This window comes from Pleurodeles waltl, chromosome 2_2, assembly GCF_031143425.1.
Source record: "Pleurodeles waltl isolate 20211129_DDA chromosome 2_2, aPleWal1.hap1.20221129, whole genome shotgun sequence".
Classification (NCBI taxonomy): Eukaryota; Metazoa; Chordata; class Amphibia; order Caudata; family Salamandridae; genus Pleurodeles; species Pleurodeles waltl.
In genome coordinates, this window is record NC_090439.1 from 1,141,755,054 (window position 1) to 1,141,779,122 (window position 24,069).

General features: G+C 48.3%; 1 protein-coding gene across 9 annotated transcripts in view; it reads left to right on the forward strand.

Moving 5' to 3' along the window:
- NUGGC (nuclear GTPase, germinal center associated) overlaps window positions 1-24,069 on the forward strand; it is a 1,501,499-nt gene that overhangs the window by 1,116,204 nt on the left and 361,226 nt on the right. For all 9 annotated transcript variants that reach the window (XM_069221057.1, XM_069221058.1, XM_069221055.1 and 6 more), the window contains one exon: window positions 12,586-12,697. In XM_069221057.1, coding sequence (XP_069077158.1) covers window positions 12,586-12,697 — 112 coding nt within the window. The remainder of the gene's footprint in view (window positions 1-12,585; window positions 12,698-24,069) is intronic.

The following is a 24,069-nucleotide window of genomic DNA, read 5'->3' on the forward strand; positions in this document are numbered from 1 at the left end:
GAGGGGTCAATGGCCTGAAACAGGTGGTGGTCTCCTCAAATATCCCAGTGGACTGTCTGCTTGGAAATGACCTGGAGTCCTCAGCATGGGCTGAGGTAGAACTAAAAACCCATGCAGCAATGCTGGGTATCCCTGAACTGGTGTGTGTGAAAACAAGAGCACAGTGCAAGGCACAGGGTGAACAAGTAGAGCTGGAGTCTGGAAGAATGGCCCAGCCTACCAAGAGGAAAGGAAAGTCAGTTGGGAAACCAACTGCAACACAGCAAAAGAAAGGGAACCTCTCTTCTCAGGAAGAAGTTCTGCCCTCTGAGGGAACTGAGCCTTTGGAGCTTGAACCTTACCAGGTTGAGCTCTTAGGCCCAGGGGGACCCTCAAGGGAGGAGCTGTGTAAGGGACAAGAAACCTGTCCCTCTCTTGAAGGCCTTAGGCAGCAAGCTGCTGAAGAGTCCAAAGGCAAGAAAAATGGAACGCATAGGGTCTATTGGGAAGATGGACTCCTGTACACTGAGGCCAGAGACCCCAAACCTGGTGCCACTAGGAGAGTGGTAGTGCCTCAGTTGTTCAGAGAGTTCATCCTAACATTGGCCCATGACATTCCCCTTGCTGGACATTTGGGACAAACCAAGACGTGGGAGAGGTTTTCAACCACTTCTACTGGCCCAATATGTCCAACATGGTTAAGGAGTTTTGCCTCTCCTGCCCCACCTGTCAAGCCAGTGGTAAGACAGGTGGGCATCCAAAGGCCCCCCTCATTCCACTTCCAGTGGTGGGGGTTCCCTTTGAAAGAGTGGGTGTGGACATAGTTGGTCCACTAGAACCTCCCACAGCCTCAGGAAATATGTATATCCTGGTAGTAGTGGATCATGCTACCAGGTATCCTGAAGCTATTCCCCTTAGGTCGACTACTGCCCCTGCAGTAGCCAAGGCCCTCATTGGTATCTTTACCAGAGTGGGTTTCCCTAAGGAGGTGGTGTCTGACAGAGGTACCAACTTCATGTCAGCATACCTAAAGCACATGTGGAATGAGTGTGGAGTGACTTATAAATTCACTACACCATACCATCCACAAACTAATGGCTTGGTTGAGAGATTCAACAAGACATTAAAAGGCATGATCATGGGGCTCCCAGAAAAGCTCAAAAGGAGATGGGATGTCCTCTTGCCATGTCTGCTTTTCGCTTACAGAGAGGTGCCACAGAAGGGAGTAGGATTCTCACCCTTTGAACTTTTGTTTGGTCATCCTGTAAGGGGACCACTTGCCCTTGTTAAAGAAGGCTGGGAGAGACCTCTCCATGAGCCTAAACAGGACATAGTGGACTATGTACTTGGCCTTCGCTCTAGAATGGCAGAGTACATGGAAAAGGCAACCAAAAACCTTGAGGCCAGCCAACAGCTCCAGAAGTTTTGGTATGACCAAAAGGCTGCACTGGTTGAGTTCCAACCAGGGCAGAAAGTCTGGGTTCTGGAGCCTGTGGCTCCCAGGGCACTCCAGGACAAATGGAGTGGCCCTTACCCAGTACTAGAAAGGAAGAGTCAGGTCACCTACCTGGTGGACCTGGGCACAAGCAGGAGCCCCAAGAGGGTGATCCATGTGAACCGCCTTAAGCTCTTCCATGACAGGGCTGATGTGAATCTGTTGATGGTAACAGATGAGGATCAGGAGGCAGAGAGTGAACCTCTCCCTGACCTTCTGTCATCAGACCCAAAAGATGGCACAGTAGATGGAGTGATCTACTCAGACACCCTCTCTGGCCAACAGCAAGCTGATTGTAGGAGAGTCCTACAACAGTTTCCTGAACTCTTCTCCTTGACCCCTGGTCAGACACACCTGTGTACCCATGATGTGGACACAGGAGACAGCATGCCTGTCAAGAACAAAATCTTTAGACAATCTGACCATGTCAAAGAAAGCATCAAGGTGGAAGTCCACAAGATGCTGGAATTGGGAGTAATTGAGCGCTCTGACAGCCCCTGGGCTAGCCCAGTGGTCTTAGTCCCCAAACCTCACACCAAAGATGGAAAGAAAGAGATGAGGTTTTGTGTGGACTACAGAGGGCTCAATTCTGTCACCAAGACAGATGCTCATCCAATTCCAAGAGCTGATGAGCTCATAGACAAATTAGGTGCTGCCAAATTTCTAAGTACCTTTGACTTGACAGCAGGGTACTGGCAAATAAAAATGGCACCTGGAGCAAAAGAAAAGACAGCATTCTCCACCCCTGATGGGCATTATCAGTTTACTGTTATGCCCTTTGGTTTAAAGAATGCCCCTGCCACCTTCCAAAGGTTGGTGAATCAAGTCCTTGCTGGCTTGGAGTCCTTTAGCACAGCTTATCTTGATGATATTGCTGTCTTTAGCTCCACCTGGCAGGATCACCTGGTCCACCTGAGGAAGGTTTTGAAGGCTCTGCAATCTGCAGGCCTCTCTATCAAGGCATCCAAATGCCAGATAGGGCAGGGAACTGTGGTTTACTTGGGACACCTTGTAGGTGGAGGCCAAGTTCAGCCACTCCAACCCAAGATCCAGACTATTCTGGACTGGGTAGCTCCAAAAACCCAGACTCAAGTCAGGGCATTCCTTGGCTTGACTGGGTATTACAGGAGGTTTGTGAAGGGATATGGATCCATTGTGACAGCCCTCACTGAACTCACCTCCAAGAAAATGCCCAAGAAAGTAAACTGGACTGTGGAATGCCAACAGGCCTTTGACACCCTGAAACAGGCAATGTGCTCAGCACCAGTTCTCAAAGCTCCAGATTATTCTAAGCAGTTCATTGTGCAGACTGATGCCTCTGAACATGGGATAGGGGCAGTTTTGTCCCAAACAAATGATGATGGCCTTGACCAGCCTGTTGCTTTCATTAGCAGGAGGTTACTCCCCAGGGAGCAGCGTTGGAGTGCCATTGAGAGGGAGGCCTTTGCTGTGGTTTGGTCCCTGAAGAAGCTGAGACCATACCTCTTTGGGACTCACTTCCTAGTTCAAACTGACCACAGACCTCTCAAATGGCTGATGCAAATGAAAGGTGAAAATCCTAAACTGTTGAGGTGGTCCATCTCCCTACAGGGAATGGACTTTATAGTGGAACACAGACCTGGGACTGCCCATGCCAATGCAGATGGCCTTTCCAGGTTCTTCCACTTAGAAAATGAAGACTCTCTTGGGAAAGGTTAGTCTCATCCTCTTTCGTTTGGGGGGGGGGTTGTGTAAGGAAATGCCTCCTTGGCATGGTTGCCCCCTGACTTTTTGCCTTTGCTGATGCTATGTTTACAATTGGAAGTGTGCTGAGGCCTGCTAACCAGGCCCCAACACCAGTGTTCTTTCCCTAACCTGTACTTTTGTATCCACAATTGGCAGACCCTGGCATCCAGATAAGTCCCTTGTAACTGGTACTTCTAGTACCAAGGGCCCTGATGCCAAGGAAGGTCTCTAAGGGCTGCAGCATGTCTTATGCCACCCTAGAGACCTCTCACTCAGCACAGACACACTGCTTGCCAGCTTGTGTGTGCTAGTGAGGACAAAACGAGTAAGTCGACATGGCACTCCCCTCAGGGTGCCATGCCAGCCTCTCACTGCCTATGCAGTATAGGTAAGCCACCCCTCTAGCAGGCCTTACAGCCCTAAGGCAGGGTGCACTATACCATAGGTGAGGGTACCAGTGCATGAGCATGGTACCCCTACAGTGTCTAAACAAAACCTTAGACATTGTAAGTGCAGGGTAGCCATAAGAGTATATGGTCTGGGAGTCTGTCACACACGAACTCCACAGCACCATAATGGCTACACTGAAAACTGGGAAGTTTGGTATCAAACTTCTCAGCACAATAAATGCACACTGATGCCAGTGTACATTTTATTGTAAAATACACCACAGAGGGCACCTTAGAGGTGCCCCCTGAAACTTAACCGACTATCTGTGTAGGCTGACTAGTTTTAGCAGCCTGCCACAAACCGAGACATGTTGCTGGCCCCATGGGGAGAGTGCCTTTGTCACTCTGTGGCCAGTAACAAAGCCTGCACTGGGTGGAGATGCTAACACCTCTCCCAGGCAGGAATTGTCACACCTGGCGGTGAGCCTCAAAGGCTCACCTCCTTTGTGCCAACCCAGCGGGACACTCCAGCTAGTGGAGTTGCCCGCCCCCTCCGGCCAGGCCCCACTTTTGGCGGCAAGGCCGGAGAAAATAATGAGAAAAACAAGGAGGAGTCACTGGCCAGTCAGGACAGCCCCTAAGGTGTCCTGAGCTGAAGTGACTCTAACTTTTAGAAATCCTCCATCTTGCAGATGGAGGATTCCCCCAATAGGGTTAGGATTGTGACCCCCTCCCCTTGGGAGGAGGCACAAAGAGGGTGTACCCACCCTCAGGGCTAGTAGCCATTGGCTACTAACCCCCCAGACCTAAACACGCCCTTAAATTTAGTATTTAAGGGCTGCCCTGAACCCTAGAAAATTAGATTCCTGCAACTACAAGAAGAAGGACTGCCTAGCTGAAAACCCCTGCAGCGGAAGACCAGAAGACGACAACTGCCTTGGCTCCAGAAACTCACCGGCCTGTCTCCTGCCTTCCAAAGATCCTGCTCCAGCGACGCCTTCCAAAGGGACCAGCGACCTCGACATCCTCTGAGGACTGCCCCTGCTTCGAAAAGACAAGAAACTCCCGAGGACAGCGGACCTGCTCCAAGAAAAGCTGCAACTTTGTTTCCAGCAGCTTTAAAGAACCCTGCAAGCTCCCCGCAAGAAGCGTGAGACTTGCAACACTGCACCCGGCGACCCCGACTCGGCTGGTGGAGATCCGACACCTCAGGAGGGACCCCAGGACTACTCTGATACTGTGAGTACCAAAAACCTGTCCCCCCTGAGCCCCCACAGCGCCGCCTGCAGAGGGAATCCCGAGGCTTCCCCTGACCGCGACTCTTTGAATCCTAAGTCCCGACACCTGGGAGAGACCCTGCACCCGCAGCCCCCAGGACCTGAAGGACCGGACTTTCACTGGAGGAGTGACCCCCAGGAGTCCCTCTCCCTTGACCAAGTGGAGGTTTCCCCGAGGAACCCCCCCCCTTGCCTGCCTGCAGCGCTGAAGAGATCCCTAGATCTCCCATTGACTTCCATTACGAACCCGACGCTTGTTTCTACACTGCACCCGGCCGCCCCCGCGCTGCTGAGGGTGAAATTTCTGTGTGGGCTTGTGTCCCCCCCGGTGCCCTACAAAACCCCCCTGGTCTGCCCTCCGAAGACGCGGGTACTTACCTGCAAGCAGACCGGAACCGGGGCACCCCCTTCTCTCCATTCTAGCCTATGTGTTTTGGGCACCACTTTGAACTCTGCACCTGACCGGCCCTGAGCTGCTGGTGTGGTGACTTTGGGGTTGCTCTGAACCCCCAACGGTGGGCTACCTTGGACCAAGAACTAAGCCCTGTAAGTGTCTTACTTACCTGGTTAACCTAACAAATACTTACCTCCCCTAGGAACTGTGAAAATTGCACTAAGTGTCCACTTTTAAAACAGCTATTTGTCAATAACTTGAAAAGTATACATGCAATTTTGATGATTTGAAGTTCCTAAAGTACTTACCTGCAATACCTTTCGAATGAGATATTACATGTAGAATTTGAACCTGTGGTTCTTAAAATAAACTAAGAAAATATATTTTTCTATATAAAAACCTATTGGCTGGATTTGTCTCTGAGTGTGTGTACCTCATTTATTGTCTATGTGTATGTACAACAAATGCTTAACACTACTCCTTGGATAAGCCTACTGCTCGACCACACTACCACAAAATAGAGCATTAGTATTATCTCTTTTACCACTATTTTACCTCTAAGGGGAACCCTTGGACTCTGTGCATGCTATTCCTTACTTTGAAATAGCACATACAGAGCCAACTTCCTACAGATACCCTAATTTTTTTTTTTTTTTTTTAAACTAACAATGCCCTGCAAACTTTGCCTGAAATCACACGTTTCCCTTACATTTCTGAGATGGAAGCTTCCAGAATCCACACAATTCCTACCATTCAGCATTGTCCCACTTGTGCCAGTAAAAATGCTGCACCACTTGTGTGGCTGAGTCTAGTGCCAGTGACTGGAACTTATCAAAGCAAGGGCTATGGTAGACCTTACATGGGTACTCCTAATGACAACAGTGGGATACCTTCCTATTGCTGGCATGAGGTCCAACCACACAGGTTCCACAGCATTTTTATTGGCAGAAGTGGGGCAATAGATTTTGTGGATTCCTGTTGATTCCGGAAGTTTCCATCGCAGGACCTTGAGGAAAATGTGTTTCTGGTCAGCATTTGAGATTTTTGTGGGTAAGAAAATTGTGTGGATAGATGTGAAGCACACCACCCTGGATTCCCCCAGATGTCTAATTTTCAGAACTGTACGGGTCTAGTAGGGTTTCCAAGGTCTACCCAAGCCTAAAAAGTGCAGCAGTAAACCATTGCACGTGTGATGATATTGGGAGATAGCCAAACTCTACTGGCCCATTTGTAAAAACAGCACCCAAAAGAGTCAAATATCCTCTTGTGTGCCATTGGGATGAGTTGCTTTAGTCGGCAGGAGAGCAGAAAGACTGCTTTCCCATTTTTGAGAGGATGGGGCATGGCCATTCCCATGCTGGACAGCTTCCACCCCTACAAATAAGACATCCCTTGTGTCTATTGGGGTTTCTCCCTGAAGGAGGCCGGCCCTCTATGTAGTCTGAAAAGCTAAGATCACTGTGCAGGGGGTCCAGGCAACCACACATTGGTTTACAGGGGTAAAAATTAGATCACCTAATGTTCTAAATTTTAAGGTAACTTAGTTGATCAGTTAGGCCAGTCTTGGAGAAGTGCAAAGGAATAACTTGAGACCAATTTATAACAATACTTCCGATTTTTATGTAATTTGTAAGACCAAAGCTATCAAAATTGGTTGAGTACTTTTCGAGATATCAATTTTTGAAGTTTAATAAAAAGTATTTTTGTGCGTAATTACACACCATTGGAATCAATGGAAGATCACCTTTATAAATACATATAAAATTGTACAGTTGGTTTACCAAATTCTTTTTTTGCAAGTTGGTCGAGGTCGTCGATGGGCACAGTGTGCCAGTTGGAGTGGCTCCCAGTTCCGGCAGGAGCAGCGGTGAAAGGTCTCTGGAGCTGGTACAGGGTCACTAAAGGGGACTACTTGAAAAAGCACTGCATAGGTAAGTTTAAAGATGGTTCCTTGGGGTCCCTCTGGAGGTTGCAAGGGGTGAGGGGGGACCCTTAGGGCACAGAAGGGTCTTTGGTGCAGGGCGAATCAGTGAGCCAGGAGCTGTGCACAAGGATGCCTTCTGGAGCAAGACAAGTTTGTTATCTATTGATTGGATACACCAGTGCGTGGGAGAGTGGCTGCCGATGTTTACCATCACTGCAGCATTCATGGATAATATGTCACTAGCTGCCATCTGCATGGTGGCTACTTGGAGCTTGTCACAGACCTGCTTGGATGGTGATGCAAAAGATTTGTTGTGGGATAAGTGATGCTGGAGAACGTTTTTCGTTTATGCAACTTTTCACACACATTCCAGTTACCCCCTGCGTGCTGATCAAATAACCTGTGATTCTCTAAAAGATGAAGTGCTGGACAAGAATAAGTTGTCTGTTTGTATTTGTGAAGTGGATTCTTCTGGCATTCACATCATTTGGTTTTAAGTGTGAGCTGTTAGTTTTCCATTTTCGTGTGGTTTGAGAAAGTAGCCTCTTTCTAGCCTGTTACCCCCACTTTTAGCCTGTTTGTGAGTATATGTCAGGGTGTTTTCACTGTCTCACTGGGATCCTGCTAGACAGGGCCCAGTGCTCATAGTGAAAACCCTATGTTACAGTGTGTTTGTTATGCGTCACTGGGACCCTGCTAGCCAGGACCCCAGTGCTCATAAGTTTGTGGCCTATAGGTATGTGTTCCCTGTGTGATGCCTAACTGTCTCACTGAGGCTCTGCTAACCAGAACCTCAATGGTTATGTTCTCTCTGCTTTCCAAATTGTCTCTAACAGGCTAGTGACCAATTCCACCAATTCACATTGGCATACTGGAACACCCTTATAATTCCCTAGTATATGGTACTGAGGCACCCAGGGTATTGGGGTTCCAGGAAATCCCTATGGGCTGCAGCATTTCTTTTGCCACCCATAGGAAGATCTGACAATTCTTACACAGGCCTGCCAGTGCAGCCTGAGTGAAATAACGTCCACGTTATTTCACTGCCATTTACCACTGCACTTAAGTAACTTATAAGTCACCTATATGTCTAACCTTCACCTGGTGAAGGTTGGGTGCAAAGTTACTTAGTGTGTGGGCACCCTGGCACTAGCCAAGGTGCCCCCACATCGTTCAGGGAAAATTCCCCGGTGTTTGTGAGTGCGGGGACACCATTTCACATGTGCACTATACATAGGTCACTACCTATGTATAGCGTCACAATGGTAACTCCAAACATGGCCATGTAACATGTCTAAGATCATGGAATTGTCACCCCAATGCCATTCTGGCATTAGGGAGACAATTCCATGATCCCCCGGGTCTCTAGCACAGAACCCGGGTACTGCCAAACTGCCTTTCCCGGGGTTTCACTGCAGCTGCTGCTGCCAACCTCTCAGACAGGTTTCTGCCCTCCTGGGGTCCAGCCAGGCCTGGCCCAGGAAGGCAGAACAAAGGACTTCCTCAGAGAGAGGGTGTTACACCCTCTCCCTTTGGAAATAGGTGTGATGGCTGGGAAGGAGTAGCCTCCCCCAGCCTCTGGAAATGCTTTGATGGGCACAGAGGCTGCCCATCTCTGCATAAGCCAGTCTACACCGGTTCAGGGATCCCCCAGCCCTGCTCTGGCGCGAAACTGGACAAAGGAAAGGGGAGTGACCACTCCCCTGACCTGCACCTCCCAGGGGAGGTGCCCAGAGCTCCTCCAATGTGCCCCAGACCTCTGCCATCTTGGAAACAGAGGTGTTGCTGGCACACTGGACTGCTCTGAGTGGCCAGTGCCATCAGGTGACGTCAGAGACTCCTTCTGATAGGCTCTTACCTTTCTTACTAGCCTATCCTCCTTCCTAGGTAGCCAAACCTCCTTTTCTGGCTATTTAGGGTCTCTGCTTTGGGGAATTCTTCAGATACCGAATGCAAGAGCTCACCAAAGTTTCTCTGCATCTCCCTCTTCACCTTCTGCCAAAGGATCGACCGCTGACTGCTCAGGACGCCTGCAAAACCGTAACAAAGTAGCCAGACGACTACTAGCAACCTTGTATCACTTCATCCTGCCGGCTTTCTCAACTGTTTCCAGGTGGTGCATGCTCTGGGGGTAGCCTGCCTCCTTGCACCAGGAGCTCTGAAGAAATCTCCCGTGGGTTGACGGAATCTTTCCCCTGCAACCGCAGGCAACAAAAGACTGCATCACCGGTCCTCTGGGTCCACTCTCAGCACGACGAGCGTGGTCCCTGGAACTCAGCAACTCTGTCCAAGTGACTCCCACAGTCCAGTGACTCTTCAGTCCAAGTTTGGTGGAGGTAAGTCCTTGCCTCCCCACGCTAGACTGCATTGCTGGGTACCGCGTGATTTGCAGCTGCTCCGGCTCCTGTGCACTCTTCCAGGATTTCCTTCGTGCACAGCCAAACCTGGGTCCCCGACACTCTAACCTGCAGTGAACAACCTTCTGAGTTGTCCTCCGGCGTCGTGGGACTCCCTTTTCTGACTTTGGGTGGACTCCGGTTCACTCCTCTTCTAAGAGCCTGTTCCGGTACTTCTGCGGGTGCTGCCTGCTTCTGTGAGGGCTCCCTGACTTGCTGGGCGCCCCCTCTGTCTCCTCATCCAAGTGGCGACATCCTGGTCCCTCCTGGGCCACAGCATCATCCAAAAACCCTAACCGCGACCCTTGCAGCTAGCAAGGCTTGTTTGCGGTCTTTCTGCATGGGAACACCTCTGAAAGCTTCTTCACGACGTGGGACATCCATCCTCCAAAGGGGAAGTTCCTAGTCCTCTTCGTTCTTGCAAAACACCAAGCTTCTTCCATCCGGTGGCAGCTTCCTTGCACCCTCAGCTGGCCTTTCCTGGGCTCCTGCCCACTCTCGACACTGTTGTGACTCTTGGACTTGGTCCCCTTGTCTTACAGGTACTCAGGTCCGGAAATCCACTGTTGTTGCATTGCTGGTGTTGGTTTTCCTTGAAGAATCCCTGTATCACGACTTCTGTGCTCTCTGGGGGTTGTAGGTGCACTTTACACCTACCTTACAGGGTCTTGGGGTGGGCTATTTTTCTAACCCTCACTGTTTTCTTACAGTCCCAGCGGCCCTCTTCAAGCTCACATAGGTTTGGGGTCCATTCGTGGTTCGCATTCCACTTTTGGAGTATATGGTTTGTGTTGCCCCTATACCTATGTGCTCCTATTGCAATCTATTGTACCTTTACACTGCTTGCATTACTTCCTTTTGCTATTACTGCATAATGTTGGTATTGTGTACATATATCTCGTGTATATTTGGCATCCTCATACTGAGGGTACTCCCTGAGATACGTTTGGCATATTGTCATAAAAATAAAGTACCTTTATTTTTAGTATATCTGTGTATTGTGTTTTCTTGTGATAATGTGCATATGACACCAGTGGTATAGTAGGAGCTGTGCATGTCTCCTAGTTCAGCCTAAGCTGCTCTGCTATAGCTACCTTCTACCAGCCTAAGCTGCTAGAAACACATCTTCTGCACTAACAAAGGGATAACTGGACCTGGCACAGAGTGTAAGTACCCCTTGGTACCCACTACGAGCCAGGCCAGCCTCCTACATGTGGGTACTTCGTGCTTACAAAGGAATGCACAGAATCTGAACATGTACAGGAAGGTAAGGGTAAAAGCAATGACATTGTAACTGCAGAGAGAAACCCTCAGCGGTGCCTTTGTTCAGAGATCTTACTTTCTGCACTTTTTGACCTGAGAATTACTGATTTGACGTGAAAGAATGCTCACATAGAATGTGAAGTTCTAAAAGGTACCAGTGCAAAAGAAACTCCTTTAGATAAGTAAATCGAGTCTGGAGGGAACTCGGTGATAGCCCACAGGGGGTGGGCGTGCAGCTCACAATCATACACAAGCCACAAGACTTAGAAGCTGCCTGAGCTGAGGGAAGAGAGAGAAAGTTGAGGGGAAAAAAACAGCAAAAAAGTTCAAAAAGGTAACGAGTATCGAGGCAGTTCTTTCTGCTAGAGAGGTACAGAGCACATGAGGCAGGTTCCAGTCTACTGTGTTCGGCTACATAAAGTGAACTGACAAAGCCACAGTGTGAACAAGGCTGGGGGGAATCTGCGTTGTCCCTGTCCAACTTCTCCTGCAGTAGGTGCTGCTAAGTTTTCACAAGATGAGAATGGGAAAGATCAAGGGCATATTGTATAGTTACTTTGTAACTGTTGTCACTAACTTCTGAGATTTTTTGCAGTGATTTATTTTTAGATTACACCTAGCTCTCAGATGTTTATGCTCTTGCACTCTCATGCTTTCCATAACTGCATTAAACATACATTTCAGGATAGCTTGGGTTTATTCTTTGCAGCACCAAAAAGTCAGAGAAATGTGTGAGGTTTGTCTGTGCACTTGGCTGCAGGATGTTAAAGGTGAAATGTTGCATTACACAACACACTAAGCTTGCTGAGCTCAAAGATATTTCAGCATTTCATTCTCCACTCTTAGCACTAACAATACAATATTGCCATTGCTTGTACAAATTAGTAATTGGCCATAGTGCATATTTGAGAGCACGATCATAAAGTGTCAGGTAGCTGACCATTATCACAACACTACATCTATTATCTCTGGGTTAACTGTTCTTGGGAACATTGATAGATTGTCGAACCAATGTGAAAAAATTCAATTGAATTAGAAGCTCCTGTGTCTAAGTTGGTATACCTGTCTCATTTTGACTGTAAGTGCCCTCAAAATAACAGTGCCAGATTGCAGCTCTAATTTAATTCATTCCAGTGTCCACTTCTATAATATTGCTATTTCCCTTTGTTTCAGCGTTGCACTGTGTGCCTCTATCACAAGTCTCAGTTCACACAACTTCTATTGAAAACTGAAATGTCCGTCTCAGCTGGGGTTGGTGATGCTCTATGGATTACTCTACTTTTAATTTCCAGTGTTTGGCATGGCTGTTCCATAAATCTGGGAACAGTCCACCTGAACACCAATTCAGTGGTAGAGCTTTTGTGGTAATGTAAAAAGAACACACACTTTGGTTTTTGGCTTTGTTTTCCAAGTAAAACCCAGACTGCCTGATGGCATCTGTGGTTGCAACCCACTAGTAGCCCGGACCCAAAATGAGTTCCCATCTATATGCTGAGTGAAATAATGGATTCGAAGGAAGAAACAAAGCCTCTTTTAGAAAAGAAGGAAATGAAAGGAAAATTGCTCAATCAAAACATAATTTCATTCCCTAAAATGAATGTCAAAACATCAACTAAAGAAGCAATTTAGTAAGAATGTGTGTGTGTGTGCGCGCGTGTGCGCATGTGCATGTATATGTATGTTAGAGTACGAATTGCAAAAAAAATGTCCCTCAATCTTGTTTTGTTTCTTGGTTTGTTTCAGGATGACATTAGGGCATGTTTTGAGGATGTCATTGAAAAACTGTTTGACTCGCTGGAAATGCAGTTGAACTCAGTGCTGACACCTGCGAAAAAAAACGAAGACATAATTCCAGGTAATGAGTCATATGTACATAAAGCATACTTGCTTTGTAAGAGCAATAGGATAAATGTCACCTAAGTAAATCTCTTAGGCTCCCTACCAGCTCTCGGATTATACTTGTTACATTTAGCTTGCCTCCAAATCCTGTTGAGCTTCCTTTCGAATGTATCAGTACACCTGCCCCCATGTAAAGGGGTTCTCCCACACTTATGTGAAACATAAGTTTGTGAATAGCATTTTGTAGTAAATACTACTAAACATACTACAAAATGCAGTTTAATAGGCCCCCATGTGTTTAGCACTGCAAGTTGGGTGTAGCTCGGAAAAATCGCCCTCCAACCAATCATCTATATTCCAGACTACTTGGGAATACTTTTGGCTGGACATGTTTGGATTGAAACCAAATACAATCTATCATTGATAGTTATAAATATCAATTGATAGTCCTAAATATTGAGTTGGTCCCGCCCATGAGCTGTATCCCAAAACACCCTCTCCTTTTTATTTACTTATGTGCAGGCTACAGTGAAATAACTTTTATTTGTTCTGACTGAAAAACTAAACTTTTGTTTGACCAAGGGGTCAACTTGAAGACACGGGTTGAATATTTACAAAGACCCTGTGCTGTTAGAGATATTATACTGTTTTCATTCATAATGTTATGTTTTCACACACACACTATGTGCATGATTTTTTCACATCTTCTCCTCCAGTAGCTCCTTTTCACTCTCCTTCTGTCAATATAACTTGTGTTCCACGTGAAGATATGATTAAATTAAATCTCTTATTGTTTACATGCATAGTTTTGTGTGAAGATATATTTTTCATGTATATTTGTCGAGCTGCAGCCTGTGCTGATGGAGAACCAACGCTTCTCTTCCTTACCGTCCACAAAGCCCCTCAGCACACAGGTTCAGCTAAGAACAGGTATAGAGAGGGAAGTTGGTTGTACACGCTAGATGATAGGTACCTGTAGGGGCTAAACTGAATGTAACTTTGTGTTGGGCTAGCACACAACAGACATTGTCACAAGCTTACAAGGGCCATGAGGTAGGAGTGCCCTATGAATTCATTGTTACAGATAGATACCTATTTACTTCTGCTAGAACGGTTGCATTCTCATATTCATTCGGCTGGGATATTCTGCAGGGTGATTTTGGTAAGCCTCACAGAAGGTTCTAATGGAGTTCTATTTTGCAACATTCCCAAGATTGGAATGTAGGGATTTCTTTTCTGTACATGACAATATACAGTGCTCCGCTGTCTTTTGGCTACGTTTGCTCTATAGAGATACCACACACATACAAAGCATGAACGAGCTAGATGTTTTAGCATATGAGTCTGATGGATACTTCTGCCTGCAGATACCAGATACGTAATTGTTGAATATCCTCAGGTGCTAGACTGCATAAATAAATATTTGCTGTCCCTCTCCTGCTGCAGTAGTTCGGGTCAGTGTGTCCGAGTTGGACAAGTTTTTCTAACGCCTAAAATAAGATTCTGAATAGATACCGATTTATTATGTGGAAGGGGCATGTTGTAGTACCCCTTCCAAATACTGAATCGGTATCTTGTGCATCAGTGTTTTGCAACTGAAATCCGGTCACAAAACATTACAAATTTACTGACACCTCAAAGAAGGTATTAACCCATTCACAAAAGGGTAGGGGTCCCCTTAGACCACTTCCCCATTACGACCTTATTAAAAATAAATCACAAACATGGTCACCTACTGTCCGTTGGAATTTGTGCCCTTCATAATGAATATTAATTTTGTAATTCAGATTGCAACTCAGCCGATTTTTTTTTTTTTTTTTTTTTTTTTTTGACGAACCAACCTAACAATGCTCAGTAAACATTTTGTTGCTCTAGAGACACACATGTTCTGCATACCCCATCATCTGCTGTTTGACTTTGCTGGTTGCAAATTGTTTTTCTTTGAAATGCGCTGTTACTCCTCCTTTCTCCAGTATTGGAACTTTCATAGATTCACATGCTGGAATCATTCCCCGTCGTCGAGATGGGAGTACCCGGTACAATTTACACAAGTAAAGTCAAGACATATTAACAAAGAAAAAAAAGGCCCTAGGCCTCTTCAATTTAACAGTCTATCAGAGTCATTTTGTGAAAAGGACCAAACTTGAGCATCCACCAATCAGGCGACAGCACCCTCCAGAATCCTCCTGAGAGAAGCTCCAGCACCTCAGATTTTCTACTGCACGTCGTGCTAGGGAGTCTCCTCAGAGCTCTGCTCTTTCTTCACACCTCTTTTCAACATTTTTCTCTCAGAGAAACTTAACTAACTTGATTTGTTAGCTATTTCTGATGGATACACCTACCTGTGGATTCTTCACCTAAAGAATTCTCCTCTCGCGCCAGCCTCGACGGAAATTTCTTCTAGCTCTGCACGTCCACGATGACGTCACAATTGCTCGACTCCACGCGATGCCGTATGACGTCATCCAGGCAATAAAAAGCCCTCGTCGACGTGCAGACGTCAGTTCCCTTTTTTCCGTGCCTCCGAGTAATGTTTTTTTCTTCGAGGCTCACAGGGAGCTACAGTTTTGAACGACGGTTACAATGTCGCAGCCAAGAAAATCCGGCTTTAAACCATGTAACCAGTGCGGGGGTCGGATGTCTGTTACCGATCCCCATGAGAATTGCCTCTGGTGCCTTAGCTCCGACCATGAGGTCGAGTAATGCGGCTCTTGCCAGCGCATGAACCCTAAGGCACTCAAAGAGAGGGAGGCAAAATTGTTCTTGGCCCGGTCCAAGAAAAAGAAGGAGAGGCGTCATCGGAGGGAGTCCTCTTCAAGATCTTCGAGATATCATCACCATGGTGACTCTCGGCACCGTCACGGTTCCCGGCGCCGATAGAGCAAGGGACGGTCCAGATCGAGATCGGCTTCTCCATCAGCTCGGCCCCGTCTGACGTGGGAGATTAGCCCGACCGTTACCCCTCCACCTCCTACGACCCCGACGTCACCCGGGTCGGTCTTCGAAGTTCAGCCTCCCCTGAGGCCAGAGGGTTCTCCTAGCCAGTAGTTACCTGGCCCCTCTTCGGCGTCTATGCCGGCGCCGGTGCAGCAACAATACCCAGCTTTCCCGACTCCGGGAACGGATCCTGCGGCGTTCTTGAACGCCATGTTAAACATTTTTACTTCCATGGCGCCAAGTGGAAGTCAAGCAGGTCCGTCTGGCCCTTTGGCCTTTAATTTGGGTGTTCCGGCTGCACCTGAAGCGGCGCCGATGCCCTTGACGTCACTGAGGAGACCTGCTACGGCGCCCTTGGATTCACCTCGGATCCGATCCACAGTCAAGGTTCCTGTGGAGCCGGAGGGTCCGGCGTCGGATGGATCTGAGGTTCGGCGCAGACGGAGATCTTGCCTTGTCGACGCCGGGTCTGGAGTCAAGGCTTCGATCCAGACGTCTGGCTCTGCGACTGTTGGAGGAGGAAGAATATTCAAGGCAGCACCTGGAAGAGGGTGAGGTTTTGGAGCCTTCTGGTGACTTCCAGGGTCTTGATACAGCGAGTGGCATAGATACCTCCCCGAAGTGGGATCTACCTTCCCCTGGAGAGTTAGCCGAGGAAGCAGCATCTTTCCACGCTGTTATTCGGAAGGCTGCGGACTTTTTAGACCTTCCCCTTCCAGCTGCGGAAGTTAAGAGAAATCTATTGACGGAGGTTTTGCACCCAACTTATGTAACTGCAGAACCTCTCTTACCCTTTAATGAGGCATTACTGGATCCTATTAAAGATATCTGGAGGAAACCTGTGTCTACCGCTGCTGTCAACAGGGTGGTGGCTCATCGCTATCGGGCGACACCAGGTGATCCTGTGTTTCTCTCCAAACACCCAACACCAGAGAGTTCAGTGGTTCAGGCCTCTTGTTCATCCAGATCCTCTCCTGGCTCATTTCCCGGAACACCTGCTGACAGGGAATCGAAGAAGCTGGACCATACTGCTAAAAAGGCCTTTTCTTCTTGTAGCATGGCCTTAAAGTCTTCCAACGCGACCTGCATATTGGGACGTTACATCCATGCCCTTATGGAGGAAGCGAAAGGCCACCCGAACTTGTCCCAGGAAATGTTGCAACTGCTGGCGGACGCCCAGGCGGCAGCCACTAAGGTGATCCGGTTGGGATTGGACACTTCAGACTCGGTGGCTAGAGCTATGGGCACGCCCATAGTTTCTAGGAGGCAATCTTGGCTACGTTCATCTGGCTTCTCGTCTGACGTGCAGGCGACTCTTCTCGATCTACCCTTTGAGCAAAGTCGGATTCTGCTCTGGGACGTTTTAAGGAGAGCAGAGCTACTGCGAGATCACTGGGGCTTCAGTCATCTGCCTCATCCTCCTTTAGAGGTTACAGGAGGTTTAGGGGTTTTGGACGTGGCTCCTCCTTTCGTGGCAGATTTCAAGGACCACAACAATCTGCATCCACCCTGCCATACAGATCTTTCAGGGGCAGGGGCAGAGTCCGAACAAGAGGAGCCACCCAGCAGCACTCTGCCTCTTCCTCGGGAGGGGTGCAGCAAGGAAAGCAGCCGTAGTCCTCCTCCACTCCCTGTCCACTTGTCTCCGGTAGGGGGGAGACTTGCCCATTTTCTTCCGATGTGGGAGATTATAACATCGGACTCCTGGGTCATCGACAGTGTGAAGAAGGGGTACGCTCTTCCCTTTCGGGAATTCCCTCCCCGCCCATCCTTCTGTTCGGAAGACCATCTTCTCCTATTACAACAGGAAGTATTCTCCCCTTTGGCAAAAGGCGCGATAGAGTTGGTTCCCGAGCAGGAGAGGGGTCAGGGCTGTTATTCAAGATACTTCCTGATCCCCAAAAAAGATGGTCGGTTGAGACCGATTTTTGATTGGTTCCTCAAACAGGAAAAGTTCAAAATGCTGACCCTTTCACAGGTTCTTTTGGCGTTGAACGAAGGAGACTGGATGGTGTCGGTCGATTTGCAGGATGCATATTTTCATATTCCAATCCTCAAATCGCACAGGAAGTATCTCCGGTTTGTAGTGGGTTCGCAACATTATCAGTTTGCGGTCCTCCCGTTTGGTCTTACTTCAGCACCTTGAGTCTTCACAAAGATGATGGCGGTTTAGCGGCAGAGCTCAGAAGAAATGGGATAGCGGTGTTTCCCTATCTGGACGATTGGTTGATCAAAGCCAAGACTCCGGAGCTCGTGCGGCAGCATCTCCAATCGACAACTCAGTTGTTATTCGATCTGGGTTTTTCAGTCAATGTACCCAAATCTCACCTGGAGCCCTCTCAATGCCTCTTGTTCATAAGAGCAGTATTGGATACGACATTGAATCGAGCCTTTCCTCCGCCCCAGCGAGTGCAGAACATTCAGGCGTTGGTTCCAATGTTTCGAAATGGAGCTGTAGTTCCAGTCCTCAAGGTCCTTCGTCTGCTCGGTCTGTTCGCTTCTTGCATTCTGTTGGTCACTCATGCACGCTGGCACATGAGGGCTCTTCAGTGGTGCGTCCACAGGCAGTGGTTTCAGCACAAAGGGGATCTTGAGGAGTCGATAAAGATCTCCAGAAACGCTGCAGTGGATCTTCAATGGTGGGCAGCGGTTGACAACCTGTCACAAGGAAGGCCGTTCTCGCTGCCGCCACCCGTGGCCACGGTAGTAACGGATGCTTCCACTCTAGGGTGGGGAGCTCATCTGGGGGACCTGGAGGTCAAAGGCCTTTGGTCTCCGGTAGAACAGAGATTTCACATCAATCTGTTGGAATTGCGGGCAGTGCTTCTGGCTCTCAAGGCCTTCCTCCCTTCCATTCGCGGTCAGTCAGTCCAGATTCTAACGGACAACCCTACCACGATGTGGTATATAAACAAACAGGGAGGTGTGGGGTCGTATCTTCTCTGCAGAGAAGCTCTTCGACTCTGGTCCTGGCTCCAGGACCACAAGATTTGCTTGGTAGCACATCATTTGGCTGGAGTCCTGAACATGCGTGCAGATGTTCTCAGTCGACGCAGCTCGGTCGACCACGAGTGGCGTCTTCATCCAGATCTGGTTCTGTATATCTTAAGGATGTGGGGATATCCCCAAATAGATCTGTTTGCAACTCAAGAGAATCCGCAGTGCCCGCTGTTTTGCAGCCTCCAGTATCTGGTGCAAGGAGCTTTGGGGGAGGCGTTTCAGATGTCCTGGGAGGGTCAGTTGCTTTACGCGTTTCCCCCCATACCCTTGATTCCTCGAGTTCTGAGGAAGATCCGCCAAGACCGAGCCCAAGTCATTCTAATAGCTCCAGATTGGCCAAGAAGGGTGTGGTATTCAGACCTTCTCCAACTCTCTCAGTTCCCGCCGCTCCGTCTCCCTTGCAGGGTGGACCTCCTGTCGCAGGGGCAGATTCTACACCCCCACCTCCAGAGCCTGCACCTTCATGCCTGGAGATTGAACGGGGCAATCTGAGTTCCTTTTCTCTCCCACCAGAAGTGGTGGATGTTATTTTATTGGCCAGGCGACACTCCACCAAATCAATCTATGCTAGTTGTTGGGCTAAATTTGCATGCTGGTGTGGAGAGAACAGAATCGATCCCTTAAAAGCTGGTTTATCTGACATTTTTTCATTTGCTCTTTGTCTGGCACAGAAGGGTTGTGCGATTGCCACAGTCAAAGGTTATTTATCTGCGCTATCCGCTTTTCTGTGCCTTCCGGATCAGCCATCCTTCTTTAAATCTCCTATTGTTTTAAGGTTTCTAAAGGGACTCACTAACAAATTTCCACCAACACCATTTGTTATGCCTCAGTGGGACCTCAACTTAGTTTTAGCGTTTCTAATGGGGTCCCCTTTTGAACCGATGCATTCTTGCTCTTTACGGTTGCTCGTTTTCAAGACTGTTTTCCTGGTGGCCATAACATCTGCCAGAAGAGTTAGTGAGCTTCAGGCTCTTAGTGTAGAACCCCCATATCTTTCTTTCTTTAAGGACAAAGTGGTGTCAAGGACCAAGGCGGCTTTCCTTCCAAAGGTTGTTACACCCTTTCACCTGGGGCAGTCGATTACTCTCTCTTCCTTTTACCTCTCGCCTCACCCATCCAAGGAGGAAGAGAGTCTCCACCGGCTGGATCCACGAAGAGCGCTGAGCTTCTACGTCGACAGGACAAGGGAGTTCAGACATGATGATCAGCTCTTCGTTGGATACGTGGGGAAGAGGAAAGGTAGAGCGGTCCACAAGAGAACGCTATCCAGGTGGGTCATTCTATGTATTAAGATTTGTTATTCTTTGGCGAAGAAAAAACCACCTGTGGGGCTTCGTGCCCATTCCACCAGGGCTAAAGCAGCTACATTGGCTTTGGCTAGAGGTGTTCCTGTTTCTGACATCTGCAGGGCAGCGACCTGGGCATCCCTCCATACTTTTGTCAAACATTACTGTTTGTATTCTGAGGTTAGGGGGGATGGCCATTTTGCTCGCTCGGTGCTGCAGGATTTCTTGGTTTGACCATTCGGGCACCCACCGGAGGTAGTACTGCTTTTGGACTCTATTCTTTAGGTGAGGAATCCACAGGTAGGTGTATCCATCAGAAGAATAAGTTACTTACCTTCGGTAACGCTTTTTCTGGTGGATACAGTAACTACCTGTGGATTCCTCACAGTCCCACCCAACCTCTCCGTTGCCTGACTGGTCAAACCGAGAGATCCTTGGGTGAGCATCCTTGGTCTTGTATATATGTATATAAATGATTCATGTATATAGTTGTAATATCTGTATATACATTTCCTTTGCAAATTAAGATAGTTCAATGAAAACATGTTTGGACTTGATTTATATATTTTACTCTTGTATTAAGCAATTGTCACTGTTATTTAACTTTATTTTACTATAATAAATGTTCTATTTTCATTCATTTGAGATGAATATGTACTCTTTAAGGTCAACCTGTTCGTAAAAAATGGTGATAACTGACGTCTGCGCGTCGACGAGGGCTTCTTATTGCCTGGATGACGTCATACGGCGTCGCGTGGAGTCGGGCGATTGTGACGCCATCGTCGACATGCACAGCTAGAAGAAATTTCCGTCGAGGCTGGCGCGAGGGGAGAATTCTTTAGGTGAGGAATCCACAGGTAGCTACTGTATCCACCAGAAAAAGCGTTACCGAAGGTAAGTAACTTATTCTTCTCTTCCAGGGGATCCTCATCAATAGTCATAAACATTGAATATTCCCGCCCTTGTGCGGGGACCCCGGAGCATATATATAAAATACATACATATTATCATGTGTAAAACAGCAATGCAGGCTATAATCATAAATAGGCTAAAATGCTTTCTTTCTATGCAAGTTTTTTTTTTTTTTTTTTTTTTTTTTATATATTATAAAATCACAATAGATCATAAATATCTACCTAAGCCCCCAAAAACTGGACTTAGGGAAGTAAACAGCAGTAAATAGCAGAGAAAAATAGAAAAAACTACATTGAAAAACAATGAAGCATTCTTAGCCAATAGGCTGCATGCAGGTTAACACAGGAGAACCATAAAAACTTTGGCACCGTGCCTTTAAGACCCTGAGCACCTCCAGTATCCCACCATGCCTCAGGGGTGAAGGGAAGGTGACAGTTGGTTCACAGTTAGGTCAGTTCTTTTTTCCGGCTTCTGAGAGGATCCTGGAGCATTGAGCTCTCAGTTTTTCTGAGTTTTTCTTCAGAAAAATCCTTAAAAATAGTGTTTTTCCTGTTTACTCGACAGATAACATCTTTTGTCTGAGTTTGGAAGTCTTTTTTGACAGAAAATGCCATCTCTTTTTGTAAAATGTCCTTCTTGTGGGAAGAAGAAAGCCCAGTCAGACCCACACTCTCTGTGTATTGTCTGCCTGCCACAGAGTCACTGTCCTGACACCTGCAGAAGGAATGGCCCGATCGACGTCGACAGGTAGGATTGTGCCTGTTTGTTCTCCATCGACGTCATCGGCACCACCGTCTCTCCGGCATAGATCGCCGTCGACGGCGACCAGACCGACGTCGAGGGACAAAACGTCGAGGCATGGACACAGGGGTACATCTCCGTCGTCGGCAGGCCGCCGTTCGGCGTCGAGCCATCTCCGACGCTCCCGTTCGCCGTCGAGAACGTCTCACCCCTTGGCGTCGAAGGACACGACACCAAAAACACCTCGACGGCATGAACATCCGCCGTCGACCACTCGCCACTCAACGTCGAGACACACGACGGCGAGTAGGTCCAGGTCCCGCGATAGGCGATCGGCGTCAAGACACTCGACGGCAAGACCTCCGACGTCAAGACCTTCGACGTCGAGAACAGATCAGCCATCGCAACCTTCGACGTCGAGGATACAATCGACGTCGACACAACCTTCAGCTGTGTCACAGGCAGTAGAGCCAGCGGACAAAGCTCCCTCACCGGTGGTCTCTATAAGGAGTGCATCATCCCATTCCAGAGCATCGGGGCATGTTTCTCCCATCACTCTATCACCCAGATGGTTAGAGAGCCTGAATAGACCGGCAGCATCCCCGGATTCACAATACTCTAGGATGTATTCTCCTACTGCCTCATTACCGAGAACGCCATCGCCTACAGCTAGAGCAGGACGGGCTCGTTCTGCTTCTCGTCAGCCGACCACAAGACCTGCACACTCTGCTTCAGCCTCTCGGAGCAGGTCCCGTTCCCGAAGGAGAACCAGGTCACGAACACCACGCAGAAGATCACCTTCTTGGTCTTCTTCAGGATCGTCTGTTGGGCGCTACTCCCCCACACTCACAGATTCTCCACCTGCTAGGATTTCCCCGGTGGATGATATCACCACTTTTAATGAGGTTCTTCTAAGGGGAGCGCAGAAGCTAAATATTGAGGTACCGGAGCCGGCCACCTCATCCTCAGTTATCTTTGAGACCCTACAACACAGATCAGTCTCGAGAAAACTGCTGCCACTAGTACCGGGTTTGCTGCAACCGACTATGGACACTTTTCTGTCTCCAGCCACTCTCAAGTCTGCCCCGGCTAGGATTCAAAAGAAATCCAAAGCTCCGGAACAAGATCCTTTATTCCTGCGGAAGGATCCGCCACCGGACTCTGTGATCTTAGCCGCAGCCAGAAAAACACACTCTGTGGCATCATCTTCCACAGTCCCCCCGGATAAGGAGAGCAGACACCTAGACTCTCTGGGGAGAAAGATGTGCGGTACGGCGGCATCTGCTATGAAGGTCTCCAGCGCCTCAGCACTTCTGGGCAGATATGACCGCTCTCTGTGGGACTCACTACACAGATTTACAGAAAAGTTGCCCAGGGAAGATAGACAGGACTTCCAGGAAATCTTGCAGGAAGGGGGCCTAGTATCTAACCAGGTCATCAGCGCGGCCGCGGACGGGGCGGATTTGGCTGCGCATGGGTATGCGCACGGAATCTGCGCTAGGAGGTCTTCCTGGCTACGGCTCACGGGTCTGAAACAGGAAGCACAGCAGCGCATTTTGAACCTCCCATTCAGCGGGAGTTCGTTGTTCGGGACCCACGCGGATGAAGAGATGGCCCGAATGAAAACGGAAGTCGACACGATGAGGGCAGTGGGCCTGGAACGTAAAAAAGACTTCAGGCGGAGGTACAGGCCGTATGACAGACGACCATTCCAGCAGAGGGTTCAAACCCCTCACTGGTCTCAGAGGCCACAACAACGACAGGGACGTCCCCTGTTTCAGGCACGTAGACCCACAAGAGACCGAGGGTCAAGTAGACCTCAACAGTCTACAGCAAAGACACCATCAAAGCAATGAGGCATTGCTTCCCTCAGCACTGTGCACCACTCCGGTGGGGGGAAGTGTTACGCATCATCTTCGCGAGTGGCACTCCATCACAAAAGACAAATGGGTGCTCAATATTGTCGAACATGGCTATTCTCTCCTTTTCAAAAAACCTCCTCCACACTTGCCGCCAGCAAGGTGTTTTCCTTCTCATCTCAGCCTGCTACGCAAGGAAGTTCTCGCACTCCTACAAAAGAAAGCTGTAGAAAAGGTTCCTCCGGCACAAAAAGGAAAAGGGGTGTACTCCTGTTACTTTCTGGTGGCGAAAAAAGGTCAACAGGGCCTCTTCAGGCCAATTCTGGACTTACGGCTCCTGAACAAGTACATAAGAAAACAAAAGTTCAGGATGCTAGCCCTTCACCAGATTGTCCCGCAACTGCATCAGGGAGACTGGATGTGCTCCATCGACCTACAGGATGCATATTTTCACATCCCAATAGCAACCAAACATCGGAAATTTTTACGTTTCCAGATAGCGTCACAGCACTACCAATTCAGAGTCCTTCCATTCGGCCTGAAGTCTGCACCCCGAGTCTTTTCAAAATGTGTAGCAGTGGTAGCGGCACACCTTCGAAGACAAAAAATATTCGTCTACCCCTACCTGGACGACTGGCTAGTGAAGGCCT